Source organism: Cervus canadensis, chromosome 2 (assembly GCF_019320065.1).
Source record: "Cervus canadensis isolate Bull #8, Minnesota chromosome 2, ASM1932006v1, whole genome shotgun sequence".
Taxonomy (NCBI): Eukaryota; Metazoa; Chordata; class Mammalia; order Artiodactyla; family Cervidae; genus Cervus; species Cervus canadensis.
This window is the reverse complement of record NC_057387.1, coordinates 51806019-51821740: the sequence shown is the minus strand read 5'-3', so window position 1 is coordinate 51821740 and position 15722 is coordinate 51806019. Positions and strand designations below refer to the sequence as shown.

Below are 15722 nucleotides of genomic sequence, written 5' to 3'. Positions count from 1 at the left end.
ACAAATTAGATCTCTTAGTTGCAGAGACAGAAACTCAATCTGAACACTTTGCGTCACACTGTCAGTGTCTTCAATCTATGTTTTACTTTGCCATTATAAGCTGATTTTAGAAAGCTGACAGGGTAGTTTCTTAGAAAACTAAAGATACTCTTACCATACAATCTAGCAATCACTCTCCTTGGTATTTACCTAAAGGAGTTAAGAAATTATGTCCATATAAAATCCTAAACACTGAAGTTTATAGCATATTTATTCATAATTTCTAAAACTTGGAAGCAATTAGGATAGATGAATGGATCAATTGTGGTACATCCAAATAATGGAATACTCTTCCATGCAAAAAAGAAATGAGCCATCAAGCAAAGAAAAGACATTGAGGAAAATGCATATTACTAAGTGAAAGAAGCCAATTTGAAAAAGCCACATGTGTTATGATCACAAATGTATACACTTCGGAAAAGGCAAAATAGACAGCAAAAGGATTAGCGGTTTAGAGAACTTAAGAGCGAAGGAGGGACGAACAGGTAGAAGACAGAGGATTTTTAGGGCAGAGAAACTGTTCTGTGTCATTCTGTAAAAATGGATTCATGTAATTATACATTTGTCAAAACACACAGAATGCACAACGCCAAGAGTGAACCCCAGTGTAAATTATGGACTTTGTGTGAACATAATGTGTCAAGGTAGTTTCAATGTTTGTAACTAATACACCATTCAGGTGAGGGATATTGATAGTAGGGGAGGCTATGCATGTCTCGGGCCAGGGGATATATGGGAACTCTGTACTGCTCAATTTTGATCTGAAGCTATAAAGGTTTCCCTGGTGGCTCAGCTGGTAAAGAATCCACTTGCAATGTGGGAGACCTGGGTTCGATCCCTAGGTTGGAAAAATCCCCTGGAGAAGGGAACGGCTACCCACTCCAGTATGCTGGCCTGGAGAATTTAGGGTTACAAAGAGTCAGACATGACTGAGCAACTTTCACTCACTTCACTATCATGCTCTAAAACATACAGTTCATTCAAATTTTAAAAAAAGAGCTGCCAGGATATTGTTAAACCATGTCCTCTTTCTTCTTCTGGATAAAATGCTGCCCAAGAAAGCAGATACAGACAGAATTCTCTCACAGATATTAAATGTTTTCTAAGGTATGGCTCTTAATTTAAAGAAGCAGACAAATTACATTATTTTGCCACTAGATGGCATAGGAAAATAACAGAAAGTTCCTGTAAGGGAAACACTGAAAGTGGAAACACAAAGTAAAGACATAGACTTAAAAGATTCACTATGATATAAAACACTCATACAGGTTACCCAGATTCAATAACGGCATCAAGATTTGCCTCATTTGCTTCATCTCTCCTCCTTTTCCTTTCCTTTTTTTTTTTTAATTGTGGAATAAAATAAAAGCAAATTCTAGACTTTAAGTCATTTCACTAAATATATACCTGGCATATATCTATACAAAATACTGATATTCTCTTGTATAACTTCAATGTCATCACCACACTAACAGTAATTCCTTAATATCATCTAATACCCAATCAACCATCATATTTCTCTGCTGCTGCCACTGCCGCTGCTAAGTCGCTTCAGTCGTGTCTGACTCTGTGTGACCCCATAGACAGCAGCCCACCAGGCTCCGCCCTCCCCGGGATTCTCCAGGCAAGAACACTGGAGTGGGTTGCCATTTCCTTCTCCAATGCATGAAAGTGAAAAGTGAAAGTGAAGTCGCTCAGTCGTGTCTGACTCTTCGCGACCCCATGACTGCAGCCCACCAGGCTCCTCTGCACATGGGATTTTCCAGGCAAGAGTACTGGAGTGGGTTGCCATTGTCTTCTCCATCATATTTCTCTAAATATCTTCAAAAGTATCTCTTTACATTTCTGTTGATTGGAACAAGCCCCTAAACAAGGTCCATACATCATTCTGGTGGTTGTGCTTTTTAATGTTCTTTTCATCTCAGAGCAGTTCCTCTGAAATACTACCCGCCCCCACTTATTCTCCATGCTACTGATTTGTTGAAGAAACCAAGTCAGGAATCAAACCTGTGGTTATGACCCACATCCTGGATTTGTTGGCTTTTCCAATTCATCATATAATCTGGTCCTCAAATCCACTGTATTTCCTACAATTGGGACTCATGGGGCCTGCACTTATAGTCACCAGATTACATTCTTTCTTAGCAGACAGAGCCAGACATTTAGAATGCATGCCAGAGCTAGAAAGGGGTAAATGTGGTATTTTGACCTTGGGTAAGATACTAAACCTACTTAAACTGCCACTGTTTCATATGTAAAAAGGATTATATAACAAATCATAATGTTAAGAATTTTATAAATATAAAGTGAAATAAGGGGACTGGATCAAGATGACATGAAGCTCACCTCCCCTAACAAACACATCAAAAATACATACATCCACATGTGGGACAATTCTCATGGAAGACTAACTGGAAACTGACAAAAGAACACCTATAAAACCAAAGCTGTAAGAAAGATTTTCATCTAATGAGGTGTGATGGAAAAAAAGCTTAGGGTTGGGAGCTCTGCGACGTGAGGGATCTGAAAGTTCTGAGAGAACTTTTACCCAGCAGAGCAAGCAAGTTGAATCACAGACTGGGTGTCCCAGTCCCAGGATCTTACATGGAGGAGACAAGCCCCCTGGCTACAGAGAGAATTGTTGAAACACACATAAGGGCTGGAGTAGCCTAGATTCTACCCATGAAGAGTATGTGGTGGCGACCTGCCAATAAGCAGGGCAGAGAGACCTCTGCATTGGTGGCTGCTGGCTCCCGACATTTCCTAACCCAAGCAGGAAGAGGACCCCTGCCCTACCCACTCCACATTAGAGCCTAGGGGATCTGGGGCAGATAGGTCCTGGGAGAAGACTTTACTTAGGGAAACAGATGGCGTAGGGGCCTGGGGCGTGGTCTAACTGGAAAGGTGGCCCTTGTTAGCACTTACTCCTGCACCACCTGGGAATCTACGCGACCAGCATAATGGGGTCCCTTTCCTAGCCACGTGAGTATACCAGCCGCACGCACCATACCAGAACTCAGCACTGGATGTGGGGCAGACAGGTCCCAGGAGAAGACTGCCACAGCGGCAGCCCAGGTCTCTGGTGGCAGCATCGTCACTTCATTTCCTACAGCCACAATGCTTCGACCCCAGTCCCAGTCACGTGAGTGCCTGGCTTGCCCAGTCCATGCCACAGCCTTGCACTAGAGCAGTGATGATCAAAAGGGGGAATGGACCCTGGAGCCACAGATACCTATTCAGGAGGCACATCCGACTTCTGTGGGTACACAGAAGGCCTCACTTTCTCCAGCAATCCCCTCCTTTGGGGCAGGGCACATACTCAGGGGCAGGGAATCTGACTGAACCCAAACCTCGGGGCTTCCAGTCCAACAACTGGGGAGCAGACCCTGTCCCTGACAGGGTGGCAAAGCGGCAGAGCAACAGGAAGTCCTGTGTCACACACTGCACAGGCCTTAGATCCAACATCAACCACAAGCCCTGACAAGGAGACAGCGGCCAGCACACCCGGAGGAGAGACCTGATATCCACATCAAAACAGCCCCCGCACCAACGACAGTCTACACGGGGATGCTCCGACATAACAACACCCCTACAGGACCACAACAGATAACCGTTTCAGTTCACAGAGACAGAGAAAGTTAAATAAAATGAAAAGGTAGAGGAAATTCTCCCAATTGAAAGAGGAAGAGAATTCCTTGAAAGAATAATGAAACAGATAATTGTGTGTAGTGTCTTGTCGATTAGTCACCTCCGACTCTTTGCAATCCCATGGACTGTAGCCCACCAGCATCTCTGTCCACAGAATTTTCCAAGCAAAAATACTGGAGTCAGTTGCCAGTTCTTCCTTCTGGAGATCTTCACCACATGGGACTCAAACCTTTGTCTCTTGTATCTATGGCATTGGCAGGCAGAGTCTTTATCACTGGGCCACCTCGGAAGCCTGATAATTGGTCTACCAGACACTGAATTCAAAGAGTTAGTAATAAGAATGCTAAATGAATTAAGAAAGAGAATTGGTCTAAACACAGATTATTTCAACAAAGAACAATAGAACCTATAAAGAAGACCCAATCAAAAATAGATAATTGAATTTCTGAGATAAAAAGCACTCTAGAAGCAACGAATAGCTGTGTTAAATTACATAGAAGAAATGATCTGGAAGACAGAATAAATCACCCAATCAAACAACAAACAGAAAAATAAAAAACAAAAAAAGAAAGCAACATACAAGATTAATAAAATGTAAAATGTGCCAACCTTTCTATAACAGGAGTTCTAGAAGGTGAAGAAAGACAGAAGGGGATCAAAATGTATTTTAAAGAAGTATGGCAGAAAAATTTCCAACACTAAGGAAGCAAACAGATATCCAGGTACAGGAAGCACAGAGAGTCTCCAAAAAGATGAACCTAGACAGACACACAGTAAGACAGATAATTAAAATGGCAAAAGCAAAAGAGAGAATCAAAAGGCAGTAAGGAAAAAACAAAGAATCATGTACAAAGGAATACCTATAACACTATCAACAGGTAGTTCAGTTCAGTTCAGTTGCGTCCGACTCTGCAACCCCAGGCTTCCTGTCCATCACCAACTACTAGAGCTTGCTCAAACTCATGTCCATCAACAGGGAGAGGACCAAGATAAAACACAAAATCAAAGACAGGAAACCTCAATACCACAAAGATTAAAAAAAAAAAGATAGAGAATATTATGAATGGTTATATGCCAACAGATCGGACAACTTAGAAAAAATGGACAAATTTCTAGACCCATATGGCTTGCCATGATGGAGTCAAAAAGAACTTAACCAGACCAATCACTAGAAGCGAAATGGAATCTGTAATAAACAAAACTCCCTTCATTCCCTGGTGGCTCAGTGGTAGAGAATCCACTTGTCAATGCAGGATACAAGGATTAGATCTCTGCTCTGGGAAGACCCCACATGCTGCAGAACAACTAAGCCCACAGCTGTGCCACAACTCCTGAGCCTGTGCTCCAGAGCTCAGGAACTGCAGCTGCTGAAGTCCGGGTGCTCTAGACTCTATGCTCTGAAACGAGAGAAGCCACCACAATGAGGAGCCCATGAATCACAACTAGAAAGTGGCCCCTGCTCACTGCAACTAGAGCAAAACTGCATGTAGCAATGAAGACTCAGCACAGCCAAAAGTAAATTACGTTAAAAAGGAAAAAAAACTCCCCTCAAACAAGTCTAGGACCTGATGGCTTCAGTGGGAAATTCTACCAAACAAATAAAGAAGAACTTATTCTTTTCAAAGTATTCAAAAAAAAAAAAAAGAAAAGAAGAGGGAAAACTCCCAAGTTCACTCTACAATGCCACCATTACTCTGATACCAAAACCAGACAGTCACTAACAAAACAAGAAAATTATTATAGGCCAGTATCCTTGATGAAAACAGAGGCAAAAATCCTCAACAAAATACTAGCAAACAGAATCCAATAATACATAAAAAAGATCACACACCATGATCAGGTTGGATTTATTCCAGTGTTACATGGATAAAGGGAAGTCGCTCAGTCGTGTCCAACTCTTTGAGACCCCATGGACAGTAGCGTGCACCAAGCTCCTCTGTCCATGGGATTTTCTAGGCAAGAATACTGGAGTGGGTTGCCATTTCCTTCTCCAGGGAATCTTCCCGACCCAGGGACCGAACCCAGGTCTCCCGCATTGTAGACAGACACTCGACTGTCTGAGCCACCAGGGAAGTCCTGTTACATGGATAATTCAACACACACAAATCAATGTGATACATCATTTCAACAAAAGGAAACAGAGAAACCACATATATTCTCAATAGCTGCAGAAAAAGCATCTGACAAAACACAACATGAATTCATGATAAACAGTCTTCTTAAAGTGGGTATAAAGGGTGCATAGCTCAACATAACACAGGTCATTTATGACAAACCTATAGCCAATGTAATATTCAACACTGAAAAGTCTAGAAATAACCTACTCAGCTTTGGTCAGCTAATCTACATAAAGGAGATAAGATCATACAGGGAGAAAAGACAATCTCTTCAATAAGTGGTGCTGGGAAAACTGGACAGCCACATGTAAAATAATGAGATTAGAACATTCTCTCATACCATATACAAAAACAAACTCAAAATGGCTTAAACACCTAAATGTAAGACATGATACCATAAAATACTTAGAAAAGAACATACGTGAAACAGTCTTTGACATAAGTCATAGCAATGTTTTCTTAGTCTCCCAAAGCAAAAGAAATAAAGGAAAAAATTAACAAATGGGACCTAATCAAAATTAAGTTTTTGCATAGCAACGGAAGTCATTAGTAAAATGAAAAGACAACCTACAGAATGGGAAAAAATACTTGCAAATGATGCAACCAACAAGGAGTTAACACCCAAAATATACAACCAGCTCACACAACTCAATATCAAAAAAACAAAGACCCAATCAAAAAATGGGCAGAAGACCTGAATAGATATTTTTCCAAAGAAGATATAGAGAGAGATGGCTACTAGGCACATAAAAAGATGCTCAACATCACTAGCCAACAGAAAAATGTAAAACAAAAGCACAATGAGCTATCAACTCATAGTGATCAGAAGGGCTATAATCAAAAATGTCTATAAATAATAAACGTGTAGAAAAAGGAGTCTTTGTACCCTGTTGGTAGAAATGTAAATAGGTACAGCCAGTATGGAAAACAGTATGGAGGTTCCTTAAAAAATTAAAAATAAAACTACTATATGATCCAGCAAGTCCACTCCTGTGTATATACCTGGGGGGGGGGAAACACCTCTAATTCAAAAGGATGCACGCTCCTCAATGTTCATAGTATCACTATTTATAACAGCCAAGACATGGATGGCAGCCAAGCACCATCAACAGATGACTGGCTTAAGAAGATGTGACACATAAACAAAGGAATATAACTCTCCATAAAAAAGAATGAAATACCAACATTTGCAGCAATGTGGATGGACCTAAAGAATATTATGCTAAGTAAAATAAACAGAGAAAAACAAATACTATATGATAGCACTTATATGTGGAATCTAAAAACTAATTAATCTAAAAACAAACGTGTGGTTATCAAAGCAGGTGGGGTGAAATGAGGAGCGTGTGATTAACAGATACAAACCACTATACAGAAAATAGATAAGCAATAAGGATTTGCTGTATAGCACAGGGAATTATACCCAATATCCCATAATAATCTATAATGGAATATAACCTGTAAAAAAAAAACTGAATCACTATGCCGTATATCTGAAAGTAACACAATATTGTAAATCAACTATACTTCAATTGAAAAAAAAAATACATAAATTGAGATAATGAATAAAATGCCCTGCACTATTCCTGACAAGGCTATGGTTTTTCCAGTAGTCATGTATGGATATGAGAGTTAGAATATAAAGAAAGCTGAGCGCCGAAGAATTGATGCTTTTGAACTGTGGCGTTGGAGAAGACTCTTGAGAGTCCCTTGGACTGCATGGAGATCCAACCAGTCCATCCTAAAGGAAATCAGTCCTGGGTGTTCACTGGAAGGACTGATGTTGAAGCTGAAACTCCAGTACTTTGGCCCGCTGATGTGAAGAGCTGACTCATTGGAAAAGACCCTGATGCTGGGAAAGACTGAAGGTGAGAGGAGAAGGGGACAACAGAGAATGAGATGGTTGGATGGCATCACCAACTTAAGAGTTTGGGTAAACTCTGGGAGTTGGTGATGGACAGGGAGGCCTGGCGTGCTGTGGTTCATGGGGTTGCAAAGAGTCGGACACGACTGAGCAATTAAATTGAACTGATGCCTGACATACAGACAGGCAAGCAGCTGTCCAGTCAAAGTCAGTTCTAGTTAATGACAAGAGATCGTTTCAACTTATATAACACAAATACTCATTCTAATAAAATAAGTACAAAATAGCCATGAAAAATTGTCTTTTTCAAACACTGAAGAATATGTGCAATTTTATTTCTCTAAGTGACTAAGCAATACCTACAGCAGAAGTAGAGAGTCCAAGGATTTTTGAAGCACAAACTGTCTTCAGGAATTCAGGTCTACTGCTAAGGGTGCAGAGTCTCCCCCAGGCCAAAAACATGCTACAGAATAAAAGAAAAAAATGTAAAGGGAGTAAATGTATACTTATACCACTATTAAACACAGCTACCCAACAGACCATAACCTTGTATAAAATAGAAATTAACTTTTTCTATAGCTGAGTTTTCTATGATATAATCTCTCATTATGAGAAATGTTCCAATTATTTCAACAGAATTCTTTTTTATACAAATTTATACATGTGTCATTTTAAACTAGATCTGTAAGGATATGATGAATTTAAAAAATAAAGCTCTACTTTAGTCTAGAGCATTAAACTATAGGAAGTAGAAGTTCTATTTCTAGTAGCCATAAAATCCATAATGTTTCAATCTAAGAACTACTGAAACTCAGAATCATCTGGAGAAGTCACTAGTAAAAGCACAATTCCTAACAGTAAATTAAAGTTGTTAGAAGCAGGTTGTTTAGAAAGCTATTTGAAAAGGACTATAGTAGATCCTTGAGAAATAAAAAGAATATATGAATGAAACTACCCTTATTTTTTCAGATGGTACTTCCCTCACCAATTCTATAATTAGCAAGCCCCATTAAGAGATTCCAGCTACCTAGCAGGCATGCATTCTGAATTACTTCTCTACCTGATTCTGAATTATTTCTCTACCTGTAAGGAAATTATTATCACTGTGGGTCAACAGAGGGAGATCAAAGCAAAATGGACTTCTTTTATGATACTGCCACTTACAGGTAAAAGAATTCAGGGCAGTAGAAATTTCCTGTAAGGTTCTACTCCAACAATATTCTATCAGTGGAGGGCATTTCCTTTATCTTTAATAATCAAACTTAAAAAAAGAAAAAAAGACATACTTTATGGATTCAAACCGCCTACTGAAACTAATTATGAATCTCCTTAAGTGACCAAAATTTGAAGGCTACAGAAAGCTTTAGATGTGAGAAATAACATATTTGATGTTTCTAAAAGAGTAAAATAGAAAATCCTGACCTTGTCAACAAAATCTCAGCTTAAATGACAGCCTCTTAGCCATTCTACATCACATGAGCCTAGGTTAACTCTCTGCAAAGCACTTTGTTTGGCTGACAACTCACTCGCTCATTTGGTAATTTAATGTAGGTGCCGTGAGCAGGGGCCTGGTATGTTTAGTTCACTTCTCTGGTACACAGGAGGCATGTTATAAATAAATGTGTCAAATGAATGAGTACATAAAATCACCATATAAATTAATGATTTCAGTGAACTATTTATAATGAGTCCTTTTATGAAATAGTGATTCCTTTGTAAATAACGACTTCTTAGGTTTCTTTCAAGTCAAAAAAGAAAGAAAAGTGAAGTTGCTCAGCCGTGTCCAACTCTTTAGGATCCCATGGACTGTAGCCTACCAGGCTCCTCCATTCATGGGATTTTCCAGGCAAGAGTACTGGAGTGGGTTGCCGTTGCCTTCTCCAGGGGATTTTGCTGACCCAGGGATCGAACCTGGGTCTCCCACATTGTAGGCAAATGATTTACCGTCTGAGCCACCGAGGAAGTCTCTTTGAAGTCAAAGTTTTCTTAAATCAAGATATGCCTATTCTTGGGTCATTAATAGTTTTGTTCAGGAATAAAATATTAATGGGATTAGGCAGCAGGGATAGTTCTGAGGAAAGGTATTACTGAACAACAGTAATAATATTGTTCATAGTTATTGTTCAATAACTATGTTGAACAATCTTCACTCAGTAGCAAGAAGTTATTTGAATTCAGACAATATATTTTTCAACAAATTCCCAATTGTTTAAGTTCAGCCTAATTTCTTTGGTATTAAGGAAAGTGTAAGTAAAATATTTTCTTGCAAGTAGACAAGTGAGAGAAACCTCTTCTACGTTCTTCACATAAATGAGGGTTGGGGGCTGAGAGGGGAGCAAACAGGACTAGGAATCAGGACATGCTGTGCTTTGCTTAGTCACTCAGTCATGTCTGACTCTTTGTGAACCTATGGACTGTAGCCCACCAGGCTCCTCTGTCCATGGGAATTCTCCAGGCAAGAATACTGGAGTGGGTTGCCATGTCCTCCTCCAGGGGATCTTCTCAACCCAGGTCTCCCACGTTGCAGGCAGATTCTTTACTGTCTGAGCCACCAGAAAGAAAGAAAGAGAAGTCGCTCAGTCATGTCCAACTCTTTGCAATCCCACGGACTGTAGCCTACCAGGCTTCTCCGTCCATGGGATTTTCCAGGCAAGAATACTGGAGTGGGTTGCCATTTCCTTCTCCAGGAGGTCTTTCTGACCCAGGGATTGAACCCAGGTCTCCCACATTGTATGCAGACACTTCACAGTCTGAGCCACCAGGGAATTCACCACCAGGCAAGTCCGTAAATACTGGAATGGGTAGCCTATCCCCTCTCCAGGGGATCTTTCCAACCCAGGAATCAAACTGGGGTCTCCTGCATTACAGGCGGATTCTTTACCAGTCGAGTTACAAGGAATCAGGGTACCTGGATTCTAATCCATATTTTTTATATTAAAAAAAATTTTTTTTTCTATTCTCAGACAATTCCCTAACTCTTGCTGGGCCTTAGTTTCCTCATATTTCTGAACAGATAAATAAACGAATCCTTGAAGGTAACCTCAGAAAGTACTGTTAAGTCACTGGCTGGTTGTGTGTGACCTCGGATAGCAGGTCTTGGGAGATTTCCCCTCAGATTGGGTAAGCCACGCCTTCTGGCCACCGGACCTCAGTACTGATTGCCCCTAGGAAGTTGACACTAAATCTGCTGGTTTTCATCTGGAAATTCAAAGCCTAAATCCCATCCCTCTCCCATTTTCCATAGCACATTACCTCTATAATGCAATGTATTGCCTGGAAACTGACACAGCTCTTCATTTCTCTTTCACTTATCAAACTTTCTACTGTGCCTCTTGGAACAGCTGTACCATTCTCATGAAATCCCATTATATATGTTTTCAGAGAGTTTCTTCTACCTCCTAGCCTGAACTCAAGCTTATTGCTCCCTGAGGATAGTACTTCTATACTCCTCAGTGTCAGCTTTTGTTTGTATATGTCCCACTTACCTCTTTCTTGTTGTCTATTCTACCATTACTGGCCTATTACTCCCCTCATCTGCCTCACTGATATTATTATTAATATCTCTGACCTGATGATAACTCCTTGTCATTTTAGAATTTTATCATTAGGCACAGTTTTCTTCTCAACTCTAAGTACTGTGATCACCCCAGGTAATTCCAATGTCTTCAGAGAGAACTCACCCAACAACTGATGTCCCAGTGCCCATTGCTCATTCCATTCTATGCACTGTCTCCGAAGTTCACACTGTACACCTTGCCATTACCACAATCTGATCTAATCCCAAAACAATTAATTGAAGTATTCTGTCCTTGACCATACACTACCTATCCTTTCAATTAAATTCTTCCAACTAATATTATTCATCAATATCTCTAGATCTCCAGGAGGCTGCCTCTCCTTTTCCCAATCAGCCCTCACCTTCCTTTATTTTCCAATTTAGATGCCAGTTCCACAGCTTCAGTAATGTTCTTGACAATGCCCTAGCTCCCCTTGTTTGTCTTTGCTCCTACCTATTGGGTTGGCCAAAAAGTTCCTTCCATTTTTTAAGTAAAAATAAAAGACACATTTTTTTTTCATTTTCACTAAGAACTTTATTGAATAATATATTCATCATTTTGTTCCACTACCTTCTACCATTTTCCAAGCAACTTCATAATTCCATCTCCCCCAAATTTTTATCTTTTTGAGCAAAGAAGTGTTCCAAGTGACTTTTACAATCTTCCAGGGAGTTGAAAATCTTTCCATTAAGAAAATTTTATAAGGACAGAAATAAATGGACATCTGAAGGTGCAATATCTGGTGAATACGATGAATGAATCAGAACTTCCCAGCCTAGCTATAACACTTTTTGACTGGTCATCAAAGAAACATGTGGTCTTGTGTTATCCTGATGAAAGACCATGGGTTTTTTGTTGACTAATTCTGGTTGGTTTTCCTCAAGTGCTGTTTTCAGTTTGTCTAAACGGGAACATTACTTGTTGGAATTAATCATCTGGTTTTCCAGAAGGAGATCATAAGAGAGGATTCCCTTCCAATCCCACCATAAACACAACACCTTCTTTCGATGAAGAGCAGCCTTTGGTATGGTTGGTGGGTCATTCACTTGCCCCATGATCTCTTCTGTTCCACATTATTGTACAGTATCCATTTTTTAGTGTCCATCACAATTTTTTAAATTTATTTTTTGATTTTTTTAAATGCACATGGATACGACATATTATGGCTGTCATAATACAATCTAACAAAATTGTTTCAAATGAAGTTAAAGACAACTAAGTGCTACTAGAGTCATCTTATGGAAAAAAGCAAATGCACCTTTTGGCCAACCCAATATAAAACCCTGACCCTAGAGGAACTCAATTATAGTGTCTGTTTTTTCCTATGGCCCATGAAACTTTGTACTGCTGCAGAAAATCACAAAGGATAGGATTGGTTTCACCAAAAATTGATGGTCATTAACTTCAAAATGACCCCCAAAACTCTCTAGCATTTCTCCTATATTATATAGGTAAAGATGGTAGAGGATGCCAACCCAAAATATGCCACTTTGGCCTAAGGTTTATTTTGACCTAAAGGCATGTGAAAAATAGTCGAGCCAAGAGGAGCCAAGAAGAGTGATCTGATCGTACCCTTTCTTCCTGAAAACAGGAGATAACATGCCCATGTGAAAGATACCTGCTCTGTATCGGGGGGGGGGGGGGGGGGGGCGGTGAGGTATGGAGAGAGACATTCTTACAGAGTTAAAGCTGAGAGAATTCTGTACAAACAGACCTAGTTAAAATAATTCTTATCTTCCTTTAAATTTCCCTATATTTTTTGGTTACTTTCCCACAAAGGCCTTTCTCTGTTCAACCTGCCTTAAAAGCATTTGATTTTGCCACTTCTTTGGGTCTTCATTTTCTCACAAAAGTGTCTCTGTCACATAGAACTTAAACTAAATGTGTGCTTTTCTCCTGTTAATCTGTCTTATGTCAGTTTAATTCTCGGCCTCAGCCAAAAGCCATTAAAAGAATAGGCAATATTTCTCTCCCATAGTACAAAATGATTATTTTAATTTTTCCAACACTCCTCTAACAGATAACCCTCTTTAGACTAAGCAGATGACCATGTTTTCTATCAGAGAGAAAACAGAAGCCATCATATGGAAATTTTTTCAACTTGCCCACATCTAAAAAAACTAAACCAAAAACATTCCTTTTTTCTTCCTATTATGATAAACTGATCCTGCTACAAAAGAACAGTCTCTCCTCCCATGACTTGGATGCTATTTCTCTCCCTTGCTCCATTGACTGTTACCACTCTCTTCTATATATTCGTCTCTCCTAGTTAAGAAGATACAATTTTATTGACTGTCCCTTTTCCTCAACCTATACTTCCTAGCCCAGGGCAATGCAACATTTGTACTGATTTCTCCAGAGAGGCAGCTCTGGCCCAAGTCAATTTTGACCTTCATACTGATAAATCCAGTGGACATTGTTAAATTCTCACTTTTCTTGAGTTCTCTTCAGCTTTATATCTGCTAGTTAAGCCCTATCTCCTCCCAGAAACACTATGTTCCCTTGGCTTTTGACACACTACAATCTCTCATTTTCCTCCCACGTCAATGACGAAATTCCTCAGTGCCCAGATACAGGCTCGATCTTCTTCTCACTCATTACTCTCACTAGGTAATTTTGTTGTAGAAGGAATCGTGGGGGCATCGGTGAAAAATTAGCTCCAAAGAAATCTAAGCAGGCTAACAGACATATTCAGAACCTCTAAGACTTACTTCTTTTGTACTTTAAACACTTTTGAGCAGCACTTTAAAGCAATTAACTTTCCCTATGCATATTCACTAATAAAAACACCTGAGATATCACTGAAAAGTTGGAAAAAAATAAAAAGGTATATGGCTTTTAATATTAAACCACATTTTCACTGTTTTGGTTTTTTTTCTCATTTATACTTAAAAACGATGCTCTGTGAAGAAAATCAGGAAACTGTGAATGAGTGTCATCTAGTAAACATGAATACGGCATATTATACGTAAGGTAAATTCCACTGTAATGTAGGCATGATCAACAGAAAATTTATTTATTATCTTTGGTGTAGATTGTTTAAAATGAAGATACTGAAGGTATGTGTGGTGCATCTGGGGGTGACCTGAAGTTGAGAAGGCTGATGAATTGTTACAGAATCCAGAGCCAAAAGGTGAGTAAAGCAATCTAAATGAATGGTAAAAAGTTTGAAGCTCTGGGCTTAAAATCCAAATGATGAATTTGTAACCACTCTACATACTGAGGAGGAGAGGTAGGAAGAGATGCAGTGAATCCCACAAAGTCCAGAATGTCCAGGTTAATTGCAAGCTCAAGGAAGATTAATGTATGACTGCCAAAAGAGCTAGTGCTAATTAATGTACAAAACAGGTTAAGAGTCTGATCAAAAGTTTATTTCCACTTCTTGCTCTGCCTGTTAGTCCACTTCTAGAATGTTTCTAAGGCTTACTGATAAAACAGAGGGAAAGTAGGAGGTGAAGAAGGTACTGGCAGGGAAAGTACAGTGGGAATAATAAACCTCAAAGCCTGAAGCAAGAATGGAAAAATCCGCCATATGGAGCCGGTTTAAGACAGGAGACATGAGCCTGAAAACGCTGAATGGCTGTTTTGTGAAAGCGGAATTCTAGCAATTATAAACTTCTGTAGAGGGCAGTAATACGGCGCTCGGTTTAAGTTGGCAGGAGTTCGGTTTTAGGCCCACGTGACTTAAAACTTAGTAATGGCGGGTGTGCAGCCAGGTGTGGATGGAGCCGGCTGCCCGGCTCAGGCAGAGGTGTAGGAGCCCAGCGCCTGCAAGACGGAGTGTCCGTACTCGGCGGGGGGCTCCAAAAGCACCAGACTGGACCGCTTTTCTTTAATCTAAAAACCATGGGTTCCACTAAGAGCCACTATGTGGTAAGTTAGCAGCCTGTGTTTCCTTTTTTTATTGAGAATCTCGGTTACAGATCAACTGGACTCGGTATCAGCTTCCTACACCTTTTACAAAACATCCAAATTGCAAAATCAAGCGCAAAAAGGGCAGACGAGGACCGGGGTCCCGGGGTCCCACTCTTGAAGGCCAGCACTTCGGTGCTCCTTCCTCTCCGTAGCAAACTCTGAAGCTCCAGCGCTGACCCTCTGCTACCAGGCCCGCAGTCCACCGAAGCCGAGAGTCAAGAGGCCCAACTCCGAGCTCCTGCCCCAGCTCGGGAAGGCGATTCCGAATCTTGTTGGAAATCTAACCCCGCTCTTCCTCCAACCTCGCCAGGCGCGCGGCACGGCAGCGCACCCCAACCGGTCTCCCGCCTCATCTCGCTCCCGGTGGGTCTGAGCCAAAACAGCAACCATGACCACCCGAGTGCCCTTCTAGCGCCACACTCACCTTTCTCGCGCGAACACGTCGCTTCTCGGAGCTCAAGTCCCGCGAGGGCTCGAGAGCCTGATGGGGCGGGATTCGGGTTTAGGGGCGGAGCCTGAACGGAGACTGATTGGGGTCGCGGACTCGATGCGATTGAGTAGGAACAGGGGTGAAAAAGGGGG

The 15722-nt window shown here is 40.6% G+C and overlaps 1 protein-coding gene across 2 annotated transcripts in view; it reads right to left on the bottom strand.

Annotated features, from left to right (window-relative positions):
• The window catches only part of KYAT3 (kynurenine aminotransferase 3), a 94961-nt gene extending 79264 nt beyond the window's left edge, over positions 1-15697 (bottom strand). The window contains exons 1-2 of one of the 2 annotated variants that reach the window (XM_043460745.1): positions 15565-15697; positions 8032-8131 (exon numbers count right to left, since the gene is read on the bottom strand). In XM_043460745.1, coding sequence (XP_043316680.1) covers positions 8032-8130 — 99 coding nt within the window. In that variant the 5' untranslated portion in view covers position 8131; positions 15565-15697. The remainder of the gene's footprint in view (positions 1-8031; positions 8132-15564) is intronic. The other variant, XM_043460747.1, reaches the window with a different exon arrangement.
• Positions 15698-15722: the final 25 nt, after the last annotated feature.